Source organism: Dipodomys ordii, unplaced genomic scaffold, assembly GCF_000151885.1.
Source record: "Dipodomys ordii isolate 6190 unplaced genomic scaffold, Dord_2.0 Scaffold83, whole genome shotgun sequence".
In the NCBI taxonomy this organism is placed as follows: domain Eukaryota; kingdom Metazoa; phylum Chordata; class Mammalia; order Rodentia; family Heteromyidae; genus Dipodomys; species Dipodomys ordii.
This window is the reverse complement of record NW_012267299.1, coordinates 5,262,088-5,280,836: the sequence shown is the minus strand read 5'-3', so window position 1 is coordinate 5,280,836 and position 18,749 is coordinate 5,262,088. Positions and strand designations below refer to the sequence as shown.

The 18,749-nt window shown below is 37.1% G+C and overlaps 1 protein-coding gene across 1 annotated transcript in view; it reads left to right on the top strand.

The window, feature by feature from the left end:
* Ipo11 (importin 11) overlaps positions 1 to 14,203 on the top strand; it is a 129,334-nt gene extending 115,131 nt beyond the window's left edge. Inside the window, exons 30-32 of the mRNA XM_013025287.1 lie at positions 1,370 to 1,465; positions 8,524 to 8,608; positions 12,861 to 14,203. Of these exons, the coding sequence (XP_012880741.1) occupies positions 1,370 to 1,465; positions 8,524 to 8,608; positions 12,861 to 13,025 (346 nt within the window). The 3' untranslated portion in view covers positions 13,026 to 14,203. The remainder of the gene's footprint in view (positions 1 to 1,369; positions 1,466 to 8,523; positions 8,609 to 12,860) is intronic.
* The last annotated feature ends 4,546 nt before the right edge of the window (positions 14,204 to 18,749 follow it).

Sequence of the window (18,749 nt, the reverse complement as noted above, 5' to 3'; positions counted from 1 at the left end):
TTTCTAATTCTTGCTTGTACTTGGTATCATCAATCTTCCTGATTTTTACTTTCAGTCAAAATTCCTCTGATTTGAATTTGCACTTCTAATGTCTAATGATGTTGACCATTCTCTCAGATTTTTCACCTGACCTTTGAATATCTTTTTTGGTGAAGTGTCTTTTCAAGTATTTACTTGTTACAAAGTGAAGTTATTTGTCATATTACTGAGTCTTTGGAGTTCTTTTTTTTAAATTTATTTTAGAGTTCTTAATAATTCTAGATCCAGGGCTGGAAAAGTGGCTCAGTGGTAGAGTGCTTGCCTCACATTCATGAGGCCCTGGGTTTGATTCCTCAACACCACATAAGCAGAAAAAGCTGGAAGTGGGCTCAAGTGGTAGAGCGCTAGCCTTGAGCTGAAGAGCTGAGGGACAGCTCTCAGGCCCAGAGTTCAAGCTCCATGACCAATATATATATATAATTCTAGATCAAGGTCCTTTACAAGATATCTTTCTATTCTTTTCTTCTAAATTATAGTATGCTTTCTCCTTCCCGCCCCCTGAATATGCCTTCAGAACAGAAGTTTTTCAGCACTTTTTTCTTGATCTTTGTAGTTTTAAACTTAGCACAAGTTTTTAGTTGGTACTGGGGTTTGAACTCAGAACCACACACTTGCTAGGCAGGGTCGATGGACCGTGCCTTGAAGTCATTTTTATATGCTGGTTACTTTGTAGATGATGGGGTATTTCTGTCAAGGCTTGTTCTTAGACTGTGGTTCTGCCTGTTGTTGTCATCATAGGGACACAAGTGTGTGTATATCATCATGCCCAACTTTTTCCATTGAGATGGTATGTGTGAACTTTCCTGCCCATGCCAGCCTAGAACCTCGATCCTCTCTCAGCCTCCCTCACATGGAGGATGACAGGCATATGCTTCTCTACCCAGTTATAGGTCGAGAAGGGTTTTTGAGAACTTTTCTTCTCTAGCAGGTCCCAAAACTCGATTACCCCGTTCTTACATGGCCTCCTAAGTAGTCAGGATTATAGACAGTAGTTAGGATTACAGTCTGGTACCTGCTAGTTTAAGACCAGTGGAATAAAGAATATTTTGAAAAACCTGATAGAAAGTTCCTTGACTTCAGTACTGTCACACAAAAAATATATTAACTTTCATGTGTAGCCTACCCTTTCTGTATTTAAACACGCTACTAATGTTGTGAAAGAGAAATTTGTAATGTGTCTAAAAGTAAAACTTTTACCTTATCGGGTATATTTTGGAAGTTTCTTTTGTGTCTTAGAAACAAAGTTTTTCTTTATGTTCAAGACAATATGCAAATATTTGAATTACTTGTTAAAATATTCCAGCTAATCTGTTTTACTCTTTTATTCCAGTGTTATCCAAGATAAATTCTGTGGGATTATTAATATTTCAGTGGAGGGCCTGCATGATGTCATGACAGAAGACCCTGAAACAAGAACTTACAAAGAGTGAGTGGATGATTTAATTAATATTTGGGATTGAGAAATAATGAAGTACATGCCTCATGGTTTTTGTTTACCATTAACCCTGTAAGCATAATGTGGAAACATGGTAATTTTGTCTTATAGTAAAAGTTTTTGTTCATTAGTTAGCCTTTAGAATTTAATATTTGATCTTAGAATCACCTTTATTATGTAACTATTATTATGTAACTCAGAGGGAACTGGAATAGGCTGCTTAGTATATTTATTGAAGCATCTCTGGTACCTTTTAGGTATTCAGGGGTCATGTGGTAATTGACTAGTTCTAAAAAGTAATAGATTAAATAAATTATGTTCTTGAATGAATAATTAGTAAAATGTATGACCAGAAACATTGATAATTTACTGATAATTTAAATTTCTCTTATGTTTAAATCAAGCATTATATCTTTTTGTGATTAGAATTATCATTCATTTCCATTTAATATTATTAATAAAGGCAATATCTCTTGTAATGATAATCAAGGCTTGATGGAATTCTGAACTGCTTGACTTCTTTTAACACTGAACCTGTTTTCTTCAGTTATTTTGAAGCTTTTTATGGCATGGGAAAAATGGCCATTTCTATCCTCTTTTGTTAAAAAATAAGTAAAGCAGATATATGTCCTTGAATCTTACTAAATGTGCCTGACATGTCACTTAATTTGGGGGAAAATGGCAGTCATGTGAAGCAGAAACATCAACCTTGTGTCTACAAACCAAAATACTTGATATAAGCAAATTAGAAGGTGAAAGATGTACTTCGGCTCATAATTTTTGAGGGTTTAGTCAATGGTTGCTTGGTTTTATGTGCTTGGGCAGAATACCCTGGTGGGAATGTGTGGTGGTCACGAGCACAAAGGGCATATAGGGAGGAACCAGGGCAAGATGTAGCCTTAAAGATGTGTCCCCCCCCAGTGATCTTGTTTTCCTCTAGTGAGACCCAGCCACCTAAAGTTTCTAGAACCTCTAAAATAATAGCACTAGCTGGGGACCAATGTTCAACGGATTAGCCTGTGGGAGACATTCCATACTCAAACCGAAACAAAGTGGGGTGTTAAGGCAGGTTTTATTTTACTTATTTTTTGTGTTGGTCCTGGCTCTTGAACTCAGGACCTGTTGCTGAGTTTTTTTGCTCCAGGCTATCACTCTACCATTTGAGCCAAAGCTCTACTTCCAGCTTTTGGTGGTTAATTGGAGATAAGAGTCTCAGATTTTTCTGTTCAGGCTGGCTTTGAATCATGATCCTCTGATCCTAAGTAGTTAGGATTACAGGCCACCAGTACCCAGCTTTAGGTAATTTTAAAAAATAGGATTTAACTAGTTAACAATAAGAGTTTATGGCACAAAACTATAAATAATGTGTTTTTATACAATGGGTGACAGTTTACAGGTGATTGTAAAATGTTTGTGTTATGTTCTGATGTCCCTTGTCCTCTTTGGAGTATATAATTTTCAGCTTAGAGGAGGCATAACTAATAACAGAATTAAGTAATGAATACAAGAAGTTACATGTTTTATGAGTTAAGAGTTTCAGGCAAAGAGTTAGAAAATAGGAAGTAGAACAAAATTATGCCATTTTAACTGGAAGAGAGGAGAATCTGGAATCTGTTAGAAATAAAGTAGAACTTACCTATTACAGTGAGATAAAACTACAATCAGGATACCAAGGCTCAGCAAAATTTATAAAAAATGTCAAGACTAGAAAGGTCTTATTCAATATGCAAAGTTGAGCATGAATAAAATGTTTCTGGCTTGAAAGGCAAATGTTGTAAGTAAGGAAAGCAAACTGTGGAACCAAAGTAGAAAGCCCTAAACGCAAGTGTTGATACTCTTGGGTAACTAGGCCGTATGATCATAGTTACTAGACTGTTTGACCATTCACTAGGTTCTTCCCCACAACTGTTTGAAGATTGAATTTTAACCGTAGGATGATAGTATGTATGTATAGGTGTTTGAGGGGAAAACAAGTTACCTTCCTTTTCATAATCTCAGTTTCTAAGACTTTATTCTAGACTCTGATAAATTTTCCTTCTCTATGAATTAAATAGTTCCATAAGACTATAGGCATAGCCTGTCAGAAGAGTTGATAGGAGAAGCATATAACATATTTCCTTATGTAGTTAACTCAGCTTCTAGCTTCCCCTTCATGTTTATTTGAACAGTTAATCCAAACAAAGCTAATCCTTTGGGTTCTGTTAAATTTTTCTGTAGTCTCACTTGAGAATGAATTAGAACAAAGGATAAAACCTCACTGAAGTAGTATTTTAAGATTCTTTGGAGAAACAAAACTAATAAGAGAGACACACACAAACATATACACACAAGGATGAGCATGTTAAAAAATCCAGGAGATAGGACTAGTTTTCAGTGTCTTCACTTGAAACATGTAAAGAATGAATTTTTTTTCATAGAATAAAATTTTGTTTTATCTATTTTTTGTTATAAAGGTAATGTATAGAAGGGTTATATAGTTCTATAAGATAATGAATATATTAATTTTAATATATATTTTTTATTGTAAAGATACTGTACAAAGGGGTTACAGTTACATGAGTAAGGTAATGAGAACATTTCCTATCGATCATTGTTACTCCCTCCTTTGTTTATTCTCTACCATCCCTTCCCTCCCCATCATCCCAACTTCTCCCATTCCCCCCACCTCCAAAGCTGTAAAGTTTGTTTTCAACATAGTGTCTTGTACATCTCATTGTTACAATGGGTCAACCTGTATCCTTATTTCAGCATTCTATTATTTCCCTTTCCCTCCCCAAATTAGAAAAATGTATATACAAGATGCAGGGCGCTGGAATCAAATACAGTGAAAACAGGAGTTATACCATGGGGGAAGAACATACAAAAGAAAAAAAAAGTTCACACAGTACATTACAAATACATTTAAAAACAACAGCAAGAAAGATAAAACTTCTTGTGTCCCTGTCTTGGGGTTCATTTTGCTTAGCATCATCTTGTCTGGCTTTTTTTTTTTTCCTGCTTCTGTGGTGCTGAGGAATCGAACCCAGGGCCTCATGCATGCAAGGCAAGCACTCTACCACTGAGCCACCTACCCAGCCCCAGTTAGCATCATCTTGTATGGTCATATGTTCATAGCTTTTAACCTCTATAGTATGTGTAATAAGTTGAGCTACCTAGTTAAGTAACCTATGAGAAAGATGAAGAATTTGGGGCTATTTTCTCTAATTAGTGGAACTCCACAGGTGATTTTAAAGCTTCTAAGTTTCTAAGTAACATCAGATTTATAATTAGAAATCCCTTTTTTAGTTATAGTCCTGTGTATCAGAAGATTTGGAAGTAGGACAATAGGACTTGCATTGAAACAGGAGCCCTGACAATACATATAACCTTTAGGAATTGAGAATTGACTTCACTGGTGGTAGGAAGACCCAGATAACAAGTAATCTAGTCCCTGAGAACAATGATGAGGTTGAGATGGGCTTCAACAGGAAGGACTGGCAGGAGTTGGTAACAAGTAGAGATGGCTAGAGAGAATTGAAAGATTTGCAGTTTGGTGACATGCATATATAACTTTTAAGAAATAATTTACTATACCCAGGAGCCTATTCTTATTTTCACACTTTAATATGCCCTCATAACCTATTCATATAGACATTTAAAATTTGAACATATTTCCTGTGGAAAAAAGTAGACGTGAATATTTATTTGCTCTCTAATTCCTATTTATTTATTTATTTGGGTCTGGTCGTGGGGCCGGAACCCTGGGCCTGGGCGCTGTCCCTCGGCTCTTTAGCTCAAGGCTAGTGCTCTACCACTTGAGCCACAGTGCCACTTCTGGCTTTTTTTCTTTTTGCTTATGTGGTGCTGAGAAATCAAACCCAGGGCCTCATGCATGCAAGGCAAGCACTCTACCACTGAGCCACCTTCCCAGCCCCCCTTTTTTTATTTTTGTAAATAGCTATTTGGATTTTTTTAATTATGTTTAATTGTACCAAGGAGTTGTCATTCAACAAAGCAGTTTATGAATGTAATACAACTTGGTCAGTGTCACCCCTTCCACCATTCTCTCTTAACCCTTAATTTTGAAGTCAGTTGCACGGGATAAGAGAGATACAAATATAAGTAGGATACCCTATTGGTATTTGGGCCTGATACAAGTCAGTGCTCAGAGTCATTTCTGTCTTCTGGTACTCTCCATACCACTAACAGTGTTTTTGAAAAAGCATTACTGGGGAAATCGTGAAAAATATAGTCTCAGACCCCACTCAGTCCTACTGAATTAGAAACAGTCAATACTGAAACAGAGCCCTCTAGATGACCAGTGTAACCTCTAGTTTGAGGCTTGTTAATAATGGCTCTCAAGAGTGTGATTTGTACACTTGCCTTTGGTTATGAGTAGGCTCCAGATAGAGTAGCACAGGGTTTATTTAGGAGGCCTCCTCTGGTTTTGTGAAGGCTACAGTAAGCTCCTAAATTAAATAGGGAAACGTTCATTTGTTCTAGGGGAATTTTGAAAGCAAGTACTATGTATGTATCACTGCTTAGTAGTTGTTTGTAAATTCAGCTGTTTAAAAACTATGCTATGACTCAATACAGATTAAGTGAAAGGTGTTGCTAATACTGGGTTTGAACCCAGAGCCTTACACATCCTAGGCAAGTGCTCTACTGCTTAAGCTACACTCCTCCTCCACCTTATTACCTATTCCAAAGTTTTGTTTTTGAAATTGGCTCTAACTTTGCCCAGATTGGCCCTTCCTCCTGAGTAGTTGGGATTACATGTATATTACCCTGCCTTTTTAAAAAAATTAAATTACCCTTTAAAATTAAATTATCTTTTTAAAATAAATTATGTAAAGAGTTTCATATCACATATGGACACTTCTTTGTTGTATTTGGCTGGTTGGAGTTAATTGTTGCAGAAGACTCTGATATAGCATGCTAGATACCTGACATAATTGATTTTGTGGATATTTGTGTTAGGCATTTTAATTTTAAACTATTGTTATTTCTGTTTTGTTAATATTACCATCGTTACATTCACAGCCAACACATTTTACTTGAAATCTATTCTCATGTGCTTTTAATTAAAGCATGATTGCCTGTGTTTAATATTGGTTGGCAAAATGAAATTTAACTTTTAATTACAGCTTTTCCTGTAGGAGTTTCAGCTTTGAGTTTTTCAGTCACGAAAATGTTTTAGCGTTTGGGGCTGGAATGTAGCTCAGTGATTGAGAGTTTGTCCTCCATACTCAAGACTGACTTCTAGCACTACAACACACATACACACACATACACACACACACACACACACACACGAATTTAGCACTTTCCTGAGAGTTTGTCCTCCATACTCAAGACTGACTTCTAGCACTACAACACACACACACACACACACACACACACACACACACACACACACACACACGAATTTAGCACTTTCCTGAAACGTACAGAGTTGCAAAGCAAAAATTGTCTATGTGGGTAGTTTTGGTCATTGAATAAAAGTGGGGGGGGCACATCTCTCTCTCTCTATCTCTCTATCCATAAACTACAAAATATGCTCCATAATAGTGTGATAAATATTTTAGCCGAGGGAAGACAGTAAATTTTGCAGGTCAGTGGAAGAGTTTATGCAAAATACAGTGCATGGAAACCTACATTTATTACAGCTAGAATTCAAGTCTGTGGTTGGCATAAAGTGGCTAGAATAGAGGATCCCTGTCTTATTACTCAGTTCTGAAATACAGACTGGGATCTAGACTTTTCAAGACATTTCAGTTTATTACATAGATTTGGTTTGATGTAGTACCATTGGATTTTCTTACCTTGTTTTGGGGTGCATTGGCCAACTACTTGTGCTCTGATGTATTATAATATCACAGTGAACAAAAAGCATTGCAGTTTTGAGATCAAGGAACATACTGATTGAAATCTTGTATATCAGGATTTCGTATTTCCAGCCTAAGGTTCTTACTGTTTGATCCCAGAAGCATTTGTGTCAAAAAACGTTGTTTTAGTGATGGGGAACAGAAGTGAAGAATACCCAAGTCCACTGTAGGAATGAGCCTGATCCAGTTTTCTGGCATCCATACCTGTGCTTAGCCTTAACTTAAAAGTTATTTAAGTCCAGTGCTGGTGGCTTATGCCTGTAATCCTAGCTACTCAGGAAGGTAAGATCTGAGACTCCCTTAACTTAAAAGTTATTTAAGTCCAGTGCTGGTGGCTTATGCCTGTAATCCTAGCTACTCAGGAAGGTAAGATCTGAGACTCATAGTTCAAAGCCATCTCGGGCAGGAAAGTCCATGAGAATCTTATCTCCAATAAACTACTCAGAAAAGTGGAAGTGGCCCTGGGACTTAAGTGGTGGCTTAGGTGGTACTGTGCTAGCCTTGAGCTGAAGAGCTGAGGGACAACGCCCAGGCCCAGAGTTCAAGCCCCAAGACCAACCAAGGAAAAAAAAAAGTCATTTAAGTAGGTGAATTAGGAATTGCCCTTCACCTATACTTGATACAAAACATTAAAAAAAAATTCCCTTGCCACAGTTTGTTGATTAGGAAGCTGTGACTGATAACTTGTTGAAATCTCCTGTTCTAAATTGTCAACCCATGGGGTGTGTTCCATCAGTGGTGATCCACTAGATAATATTCATTTCTTGTCTTGATATAACTAGCATTGACTGGATAGAAACTGTTTCTATTATCTCTGCTAATGGTAGAGCTAATCAAAATAAAATGACTTGTATCTGTACTGAAAGTCTCTGTGTGTCATCAGAGACAAATTACTTATAGTCTTGTAGTGTCATTCGAAGCACAAAACATATCGGTACATAATTGTGATCTAATAATAGTGTTATTTAGATTATTGCATATTGTATATCTCCAGACATAAGGGAAAAGAAGTTTGTGTTTCTAAAGTATCATTTTTACAGAAAGATACAAAGTGTGCACCTAGCATGTGTCTCCCATTTTAGAACACAGAAGCATTCCTGCTCTCAGTGATATTGAGGGCTAGGTTTTCTATGTTATAGATATGTTTATTTATTAAAAACAAAGATTTTTTAAAAATTGCAGCTGCATGTTAATGTCTCATCTTGAGGAACCAAAAGTAACAGAAGATGAAGAACCACCCACAGAACAAGATAAAAGGAAAAAGATGGTAAGTTACAAAACCATTGTCTAAAAATTAAAATTTTTATTACTATTATTCTTTTGTAAATATGACTGTTTCCAATGATCTGTTTGTACATACACGTATTCCCATGCATACATTTATCCATCACTTGCAGGAGAATTAATGTTAGGTATCTGAGTTTTAAAACTTGGGAGTATATGCTCACCAGGTAAGTTATGTTCCTAGTCTAGAAAGTAGACCTAAAATAATTGTTGCATGTGTTAGAAAAACTGAAGCTTTACTTTTTTTGTTTGTTTGTTTGTTTTTTGTCGGGTCGTGGGGCCTGAACTCTGGGCCTGGGCACTGTCCCTCAGCTCTTCAGCTCAAGGCTAGCGCTCTACCACTTGAGCCACAGTGCTACTTCTGGCTGTTTTCTTTTTGCTTATGTGGTGCTGAGGAATCGAACCCAGGGCCTCATGCATGCAAGGGAAGCGCTCTACCACTGAGCCATCTTCCCAACCCCCTGAAGCTTTACTTTTACTTAATAAAAAATAAAATTCTTAAACCGTAAAGTTAAAATGCTTAATTTTCTCTTTTGAGGAAATTATTTTCATTCCTTATTGCTTTTTTGGATCTCTGCAGTGGACTTTTCCTGGTTTACATCTATTATAATAATACCCTTGAATAAACTGCTACCTTGTTTTGAAAGCCACTTATTTGCACTAGATGAATCATTTTTTTTAAAGTGAATAGGAATACATTGCTTTTAGAAAGCCTTTAATTGTTTAATACTTACTTTGACCATGAATACAAAAGTAAGAGCCTTTGCTTTAGCATTTCCTGCTTGTGTTATGTCCTGTTTCCTTTGCAAATGAAAACAGCAATAGAACCTACTCATAAGTAGAATACATAAATGAAAACATAAATTGTTTGTGAAATAACAGTAAACACTACCTACTAATTTCTATTTGTTTCTGTCATTTTTCTTTGATCAATATATTTGAATAATTTCATACAAACCCTCAATATATAGCTAATACTGGCTACTCTAATAGCCTTCTTTTTTCTTTTTTTTGGGGGGGGTGGAATGGAGTGCTAATGGGGCTTGAACTCAGGCCCTCAGGTTTGCTTAGCTGGCACTCTATCACTTGAGCTATGTTTCTAACCTGACTTTTTGCTGGGTAGTTGAAAATAAAGTATGGTAAACTTTTCTGCTGTGGTAACTTCTTACCATGATCCTCTAGATTTCAGCCTCCTGAGTATCTAGGACTACAGGTATGAGCCACCAATGTCAGGCTCTGTTATCTTTTCAAGTATGTTTAGTTTATTTCATTTTATAGCTGCCTCCTCTCTCCCTTTTTACCTCCCTTTCCCCTTAAAATGGGAAAAAAAAAAGCAAAAACAAACATCATTCCAACCAACAATAAAAACAAAAAACCCTCATGTTTCCCTTTCCTGGAATTCGTTTTGATAAATTGTATTTTAAATGTTCAGAGAAATTGCACCTTTGTGAGGGGCATTTGAAGATCAAATTCTATTCCTTTTTGTGCTGTTAGCTGTGACCTTGAGCCAGCCACATTGTCTTGCTAGATCTTTCTAAGTTCAAGAAAATTAGATTAGTGAATTTCCAGGGCATATGAGCTGAATTTTTAGAAAATCTTTTTCAAAGTTCTCAATACCATTTTTATCATTTCCCAACATATAATGTTCATAGTATACTTCTAGAAGTTTCTCTCCATTGGAATGAGACTTGTTAATGTAGTATCCTGAACTTGTGGCATGTTTATTTTCTTTATGTACATTTTCTTTATTTATAGCCTCTTGATATAACTTTGTTTGGCTTTTCTCCACTCCTACTCCCACCCATCATTGGATATATCATTGGTGTTAAATAACCTATGATAATATTTTCCTTAATAAGATTCTTAATGTGTAAATGAATCACTACCTTTTGTGCAGACACATTTAGTTAATGTGGTAGATCTGCCCTTTGTAAACTAAACTATCCAGATGTTATAACATCATATAGTAATTTGGTTTTCACTCTAGCTTTATACTTTTAAGGTGAATGAATGATTGACTTAAAGATTAGAGTAAAACTATATTTTTAATAACACTTAAAATTCCTTGATTCAGTTTTGGGATCCTAAATTTTATTTTTTTTACTTATTACTATCTTGTTAAAGTTGTTCTGATTATATGTACTATTGATTTTTAGAACAACCATTACCATGTGAAGTTAATTAGATTGTGGTGTCATCTCTATTAAGATCCCCAGTTCTTTAGTCTTTTGGATACATTAAAAGTACTACCCTAGTTTGTGAGAGATGGGGGTTAAATAGCTTAATATTAACTAAGTCTAATTATGAATATCATAACTTAAAAATGCTAGTGTTACTCATCTCTTCAGGGTTACAAATATAAATCATACATTATATCATTCTTTGGCTGAAATGTCTTTAATACTAGACTTTTTAGAGAATTATGCAATTATTTTGGTTATTTTGAAGGGAAAGGAGAAACAGTTGCTCATAGGTGGTTATGGTTTTTAATGTAGCAGCAAAGGTTTCATTTATATTTAAAAATGACTTCCCTAGGAAGAAAAATCTAGTGCTGTTTAGTTAGAAGGTTACACAAAATGAATAAGTTTAAGGCCAACCTGAGTAACATAGTAAATTCCCCTTCACAAAAACCAAGGGCTGTGTGTGGATATAGCTCAGTAATAGAACATTTGCTTACCATGTGGACATGTGCAAGGTTCAGCATCACAAACAGGGGAAGAAAATAGCGTCAGATTTATCCCAAAAATCTTAGAAAAATTCTGTTGCAGTAGGAGATTTGCTATTAAAAACTGCAGTGTTGGAAGTGACATTAACAGAGTTTAAGAAGATAGGAAATGGGCTGGGAAGGTGGCTCAGTGGTAGAGCGCTTGCCTTGCATGCATGAGGCCCAGAAGATAGGAAATGGGCTGGGAAGGTGGCTCAGTGGGGGAGCGCTTGCCTTGCTTGCATGCATGAGGCCCTGGGTTCCATTCTTCAGCACCACATAAACAAAAAGGAAAAAAAAAAGCCGAAGTGGCGCTGTGGCTCAAGTAGTAGAGTGCTGTAGCCTTGAGCTGAAGAGCTGAGGGACAGCGCCCAGGCCCAGAGTTCAGGCCCTACAACCGAATCAAAAAAAAAAAAAAGAAGGTAGGAAATAATGAAATAATCCAACTGAAATGCAGTAAAGTTACCCATAGATAATCAGACATTCTCCTGTGGTAGCAGTTCTTCCTGTGAGAGAGTGAAAATATTAATCACAGAGGTTAAGACTTGTTACATCAAGTGAATTCATAGTAATCAAAAGACATTGGAAGAGAAAATTCTGTTGCAAGTGTCTTTAGAATTAAATAAAGTGATGGCTCTGAGTTTTTGTTTTGTTTTGGTTTTTATTTGAGAATTCAAATTAATTGCCTGGTGGTGTCAGTGTCCTTATTGAGTATTGACCCTTTCTTACTTGAGTGGTTTCTTTTAAAAAACCTTAATCAGAGTTTAGTAACTTTGCTGCTGTTCACTTGGAAACTTTGGCAATGTAGTATTTGCTGAATTAAAAAACAAAAGTTAGGTGTACAGAGGAAGAATCTGGATGATTGGGGAAATTTACAAGAACATTTAATTATATTTGTGGTAGTTTTCCATATTTTCATCCCTGCCTGATTTTTTTTCTCAGTAAACTACCAATAATACTAATTGTGTGTTTTTTTAAAATAAGGGACCTGTATTTCAATGTAGACAAAATTAAATATCCTTTTTTAAAGAATTATACTATATATGGAAGTTACCATTTTGAAGAAAATTTTAAAAATTGTAAGCTTGTTACTAATTTTAAAACCACAAACAAATGATTATATGAAGCACCCTTTTCCCAAGAAAACCTTTACTAATATGGTATGTTATATAATTGTATACTATATTATATAATACATTATATTCTTCCTAAGGAGATTCCTGGGCAGTTGTGTTGAAATGCTCTTTAGCATGTTTTGTTCCTTTTAGGATTTTATTGCCTTAAGTAGGACAAGCTCTTGGCCCGAGAAACTAGGCTAATCAGAACCCAAATCAGGCCCTTGTATTCAAAGGGCTATAGAAAACTGAGGCTAATCAATTAGTCAATTGAATGAGATCTTTGCCCTGGGATTATTTTAGAATCCCTTCAAAGGAGAGAGGGAGAAGCAAAGTTGGGAACGAGACTGCAAAGCTGCATATAGAGGAATTCGTTTTGCTTGTCTGATTGTCTAGCACTTCCTCTGTATCCACAGCTGGCCCTAAAGGATCCTGTGCACACGGTATCGCTGCAGCAGTTCATCTATGAGAAGCTCAAGGCACAGCAGGAGATGCTCGGAGAACAAGGCTTCCAGTCCCTCATGGAAACGGTGGACACAGAGATTGTCACCCAGCTTCAGGAGTTTTTGCAAGGATTCTAAGAGCACATGCCCTGTGCCGGCTGCCACAGCCGAATGAATACCCTAGCCCCCCACCTGTACGTGCGAGCCTGCTGAAGTGAAGTTGCTGTGGAGGTGAAGAAGGGAAGACCACGCATTATTTTTAAACTACAAAGTATAAATGTAAATCCCACATAACTAAAATCACAAACCTATTCCTTAAAAGAATTTAATTTTATATTTATAAAAGGCCCCATGTTTACTAGAGGTACATTTAATGACAATAGCTGCTTAGTTTCCTGGTAAGAAGAAAACTGTTTGATTACCTTTTAATCATGTACTTTTAACACAAGAAAGTGAAGATTAATGTCTGAGATGTTTTCTGCAACAAATTGGTTAAATTTGGCTGCTTTGTCCTTTTTCTAAGTCAATGAAACAAGTTTGAAAAAATAGCAAAGCTGTTTAAAAAGTACAGCTAAAGAAATCTGTGCACCAGGCAAAAATACATATATAGTGACAAATGCATCTCTAAAATGTCTCGCAAGGGAGTTCTGACATAGAACACATGTTTTCTCAGACAAATACTTCTATTTTCTTTCCAGTAATTTGATAGAGGAACTAGTAAAGGCACTTTTTTTCTCATTTTATCTTCATTAACTATATTTAGTTATGTGCATGTACACTGTAAGGCCCCCAGCAGTGAAGTTGTGGTACAGCAGTACCAGATGAGAGACCTCTGGTCTTGTCTTGGTCCTCATTCCTTTGTTACTCCTGAGGACCAGCAGCCCTGTGTGGGTGCTGAGAATTATTGGACAGCGCCCAGTCTCCCATGAGCCTGTGATAGGCAATCTGCAGGGCTGTCAAGCTTCACTGACATGGGTCTCAGAGGATCCTGCAGCAACCCTCGGGGTGGCAAACACTGATATCACCAGTCTTCCTTCCTTTCTCCATCATGCAGTACCTAGTAAGGGGGAAAGGAAAAAATAGAGCCTTACTTTGTTTCACTTGCCATTTGTTGTATTTTAAAGTATTTTTAGGAAATACTTAAAAGCAAGATTGGAAAATGTCTTATCTTTCTACAGAAAGTTGGATAAAGTATGTAAGTGTGGGAAATCCACTGCCCCTTTGTAAGCTGTGGAACCCACGATGTCCGGGGATATTTGATGTTTTCAGCAAGAGAAAGAAAATGTGGCCCAATTAAATTTTCCAAAGATACCTCACCTTTGACTGATCTGTCTGATTATTTTTCTTGCATAAAAACTGCCTAGTGAATTAGAAAAGGAGGCTCTGCTCCTGCTCTATACTAGTAGGGGTAGTACTGCAGGAAATAGATCTGAGCTACCCTTCATTTCTCTTCATTTAAAGGCTGAATGCTTCTTAATGTGATATGTTTTTGCTATTATTCAGCCCTCAGTACTGATCTAAGAATGAATCTTCTAGGAGGCTTATTTTCATTTGAAGCATTATCTATCTCTATGAACATAATCAGAGACTCCCAGACATGCTCTGGTTCTTCAGTTTTAGTAAAATTACCACCTTCCAATTCCTGACAGATTTCATTATAGAGCTATAGCAAATGTTACTAAAGCAGCCGCTTGGATGAAAAGGGGAAAAAAAGGTAAAAACTTTGTCTTAAGGGAAGAATTCGGTTCATTTAAAAGAATGTATAGATTAAAATAAGCTTTGTTAAAAACTCAGAAAAAGAATAGATGTGTATTGAGTTTATGTGCTCAGTTTGGACATAAAGATGTACAGAATTCTGTTCATTAACACAACTTTATAGCAAGTATATTAAGTTTTGGCCAAACAGTTTAACTACTGATATGAGGAATGATGGTTATTCTGTAAACATATTCTTTTTCAATGTATTTCCTATTTCAGACTTCTAACCATAAATGGAGAGTCCTTGATTAGTCAAAGATTCTTAACAACCAGGAAGATTGTGCTCTTTGCTCCAGTTAATGCTTACATCCATCCGTTCTGGGCCTATCTGTCAGAATTGGTTTACTTAGTTGTGCTTTGATGAACAGTCTAATCCAGAAAGAAATGTGTGGATGTCTGGTCATCTAGCCCTTTTTTCCTTCAAAGTGAAACATTGACTTTTATGACACTTTAATTTTCCAGTAGGGCAAAATAGTATGCAAGGAACTGTTGGAAGATTTGTGAGCATAGGGAGGCTTAATCCATTTCTATCTGTTGGCCACTAGGCAGATTTTAAAGTAGAAAATTGGACTTTTGGGCTAGAGTGGATTTTTCTTGCAAAGGGTTACAGCAATAAAAGCTGGAGAGAAGGCTGTGAGCAGAGCTGTGAGCAAGCGCTTGCTTTTTCTTAATAGCTTTCACCTGAAGCTATATTGGCCTCTCATTCTAAAAGGGCAGGTCATTTCCACAGTTGTCTCAGCTAGCCCCAGAGTGGTTTGATTTCTTTTTTAATGAATGTTACGACTTAAGCAGTAATCTGGAAGAGTAAAACTTTTTGATTGACCGAGATGTTGTAGCTCATAAAAATGTTCACTGAGCTCAGAAATACATTGACAGTCAGCCAGGGAAGGAATGTCTGTGACATATTTGGAGGTAATCACGAACTAATTATGAGCTCCATTTAGTCAAGGACAGCAGCTACATTTCGTTTTTTCTCCTTTCTTTTTTTTGATTGAAAGGCACATGTCTTGTGCTGGCTCTGGCAGTGAAATCAATACCTTGAAATGGCCTTTTCCTTTCAGCTTGTGTGCACCCTACTTACAGTGAGTGCATTGCAGTATTAAGCCAGGTGAAGCGCATCCAGTGTCTTGCTGTAGGTACCAGGGGAGGCTGCTAAAGGTACACAATCAGGATATATGAAAACCCAGACAGTGAAGTAACAGATGAGAGAATGAGTTGTTTTAAAAGGCTCTTCCTTGTAAATAATTGCTAAAAAGGAAGAAGGTAGGCTTACTGATTGACTTTATTTTCTACTAATAAAATTGCAAAACAGGAAAGACAAATGACTTATTCTAGCAGGATGATTTCACAGATGAAGAAACCTGGGTCCAGAAAGGTGAGGCCTGTGGCCCTGCATCCTGTGCACGTATTTTAACATACTCCCAATTATATTTTTTTAATTGCCTAAATTTACAGTAACATTTTAACTAATATAAATAACTCTACTTTCAATTAACACTTTTTTGTGTGTGTTCTATAGGTATCTTCCAATATGGTATTCCCAATTCCTCTCTAAGGAAGATGCTGTCATTTATTTCACTTTGCCATATGAATACATTATTACTCTAAACAATTATCTTTCAGACCAATTAGGAATTTTGAAAAACCAAAGATGATTTGACCTTCATTTATTTCTGATGTTCATCCTGAAACTGGAGTTGCTCTAACTCCAGGAGTTTCTCCTGGATTTTTACATGTCAGATGCAAGCACTGAACTCTACACACCAGATAAAGAGACATGGTTAAGGACAGAGACAGGAGATTTATTACATGGCAGCCACAGGAAGACAGCACTTCAATACATCTTTAACTACCTTTGGGGTACAGACACAAGCCCCACACTCAAATGACAGGGAACTGGGGCAGGGGACAAGAGGTAGGCATAATGAGTGAACAGCCCATAACAGATGTCACCCATTTTACCATGATCTCAGCCTTTTCTTTGGAGTAGTTCCAGGGAACAAGTTGATCACAATTACCTGGTCATTGTCTCCTGGCAGTCTGACCAGAACTTTTGACTGTTCTCTTCCTTGGGGTACTGTTGCGTTCCTTGGGGTAAGTTTTCCTTTTCCTACAAAACGGTAAGAAGACATTGCCCATCTGAGGGGCAGTTTCCCATTGTTACAAGATGGGTAAATCCTTTCCTTTCTTCTTTCTTTCCTTCCCTTCTTCCCTCAATTCCTTCTTTTCCTCCCCGTCGCCCTCCCTCCTTTCTTCCTTTCCTCCTTTCTTTCCTTATGGCTTGAAACTTCTAACTTTCTTGTCTCCTGAGTCCACAGTATACACTCAACTATATGTGCAATTGCTGATGAAAACCTTAATATAATTTTTACCTAAAATTAAAAATCCCCTCTCCAGATTAATTCTTTAAGACATTTTTCTATCTTTGGCTCTCTGCAGTTTAAATATGATAAGACTAGGTATATTCTCCCCTCGATCCTGTTTATTTCTGTTACAGTGTTGTGAACTTGTAGCATTTACATTAGGATTAGTTCCTAGGCTTTCTGTGTCAGTTTACATTGCCTGTTTATTGCATGTTGTCTGCTTTTCCCATTTGATACCATTGTGTTTCAAATGTAGTTATACCATTATGTATGTAATGTAGTTATTTCAAACTCCCTTCTGACAGGTCATATTAGTCCAGTTCAAGCTCACTAGGTCTTTTCTGACTTTTGCTTGCGGTGTAGCATGCCTTGTAGTTCTTGTGGCTGGCTGTTCATGTAATAATAGAAACTGTGGTATGTTGGCAGGATTAGTGTTAAAGTCTAGGTACTGCTCTTTGATGCACTAATGTTGTGGCTTCAGTCTCCTCCAGAGCCCTTGATTTGTTTTTCCTCTTGACTTTGGGTTTACCTGCCTCCTCCTGAGGGATCCAGTGTCTTGTGGCCCTTTCTGTGGCCCTATAAGTAAGGTAGGGGTCTGGGTCTGGAGAGAGAGTATTCTTACTGCCTGATTCTCATGTCTGTATTTTTGTTCTGTTTTTGTTTTTTATTTTTTTGTTTTGTGCTGTTCCTGAAGCTTGAACTCAGAGCCTGGACACTATCCCTGAGCTATTTTGCTTAAGACTAGAGCTCTACCACTTGAGCCACAGCTCCATGTTTGGCTTTTTTTTTTTTTGGTAGCTAATTTGAAATGAGTCTCACAGACTTTCATGTAGTCTTTGTGGGCCTGAGACTTTCATTTGTCTTCTTGGAAATGTTAGCCTGTCCTTCTGGGTAAAACAGGAAGAGAAGAAGGAGCTGGTATGTGAGAAGTGCCCTTGCCCCTCCAGTCAGTGCATTGGGAGCAGGCTTTGGTTGTGGAGCAAACTCTGGGCTTATTTTAGTGGTAGTGGTGGTACTCTTCTCCTTCTGCCAGAACCCTGCAGGAATCCTTCTGTGATCCTTGCCATGAGAAACCCATGCAGTTTCTGCAGATGATGCAGAAATTGCATAGAAGCAAGGGGTTTGCCTAACACCAAGACTGTGATCCTCCACATAACCTACCAGGTTGCTTGCCAGAGCTCCCTTTATCCCACATCCTTTAAGTAGATCTGAGCTGTAACTGGATTGCCCATCATGACACATTTCAGGGAGACAATTTGCCTTGCAAATCAGTTTTCAGTCTGTCCAGTTTTTCTGGTAAGAATGTGAAAAGACTCCAAGTTCTTTGTGTTTTAGCTAAAACAAGAAATCTAGTCTCCATATGTCCTTCTGTTACATAAATAATCCAACTTGGTCATTAGTGAAGTAAAATTGCTCAAAATTCTCAAATAATTTAGAAGTAGCCATGTAAAAACCTAAGTAAGAACTAAGCTTCTTACATGGTCAGTGGCTTTTTCGTATTGTTCTTGTGAACTCAGGCTAGTGTTGTACCATCTGATCCATACCATTAGCTCACTTTCCTTTTGGTTATCTTTCAGAAGGGATCTCACTTTAGTTGGGGCAAAAAGAAGGAAACGAGATTATGACCCTCTACCTGTTATTCTGTTGTAGCTGGGACTAGAGATATGTATACCATCATGCCTAGCTTGTTTGTTGAGATGGAGATTTTTATGAACTTTTTCCCCAGGCTGGCTTTGAATTG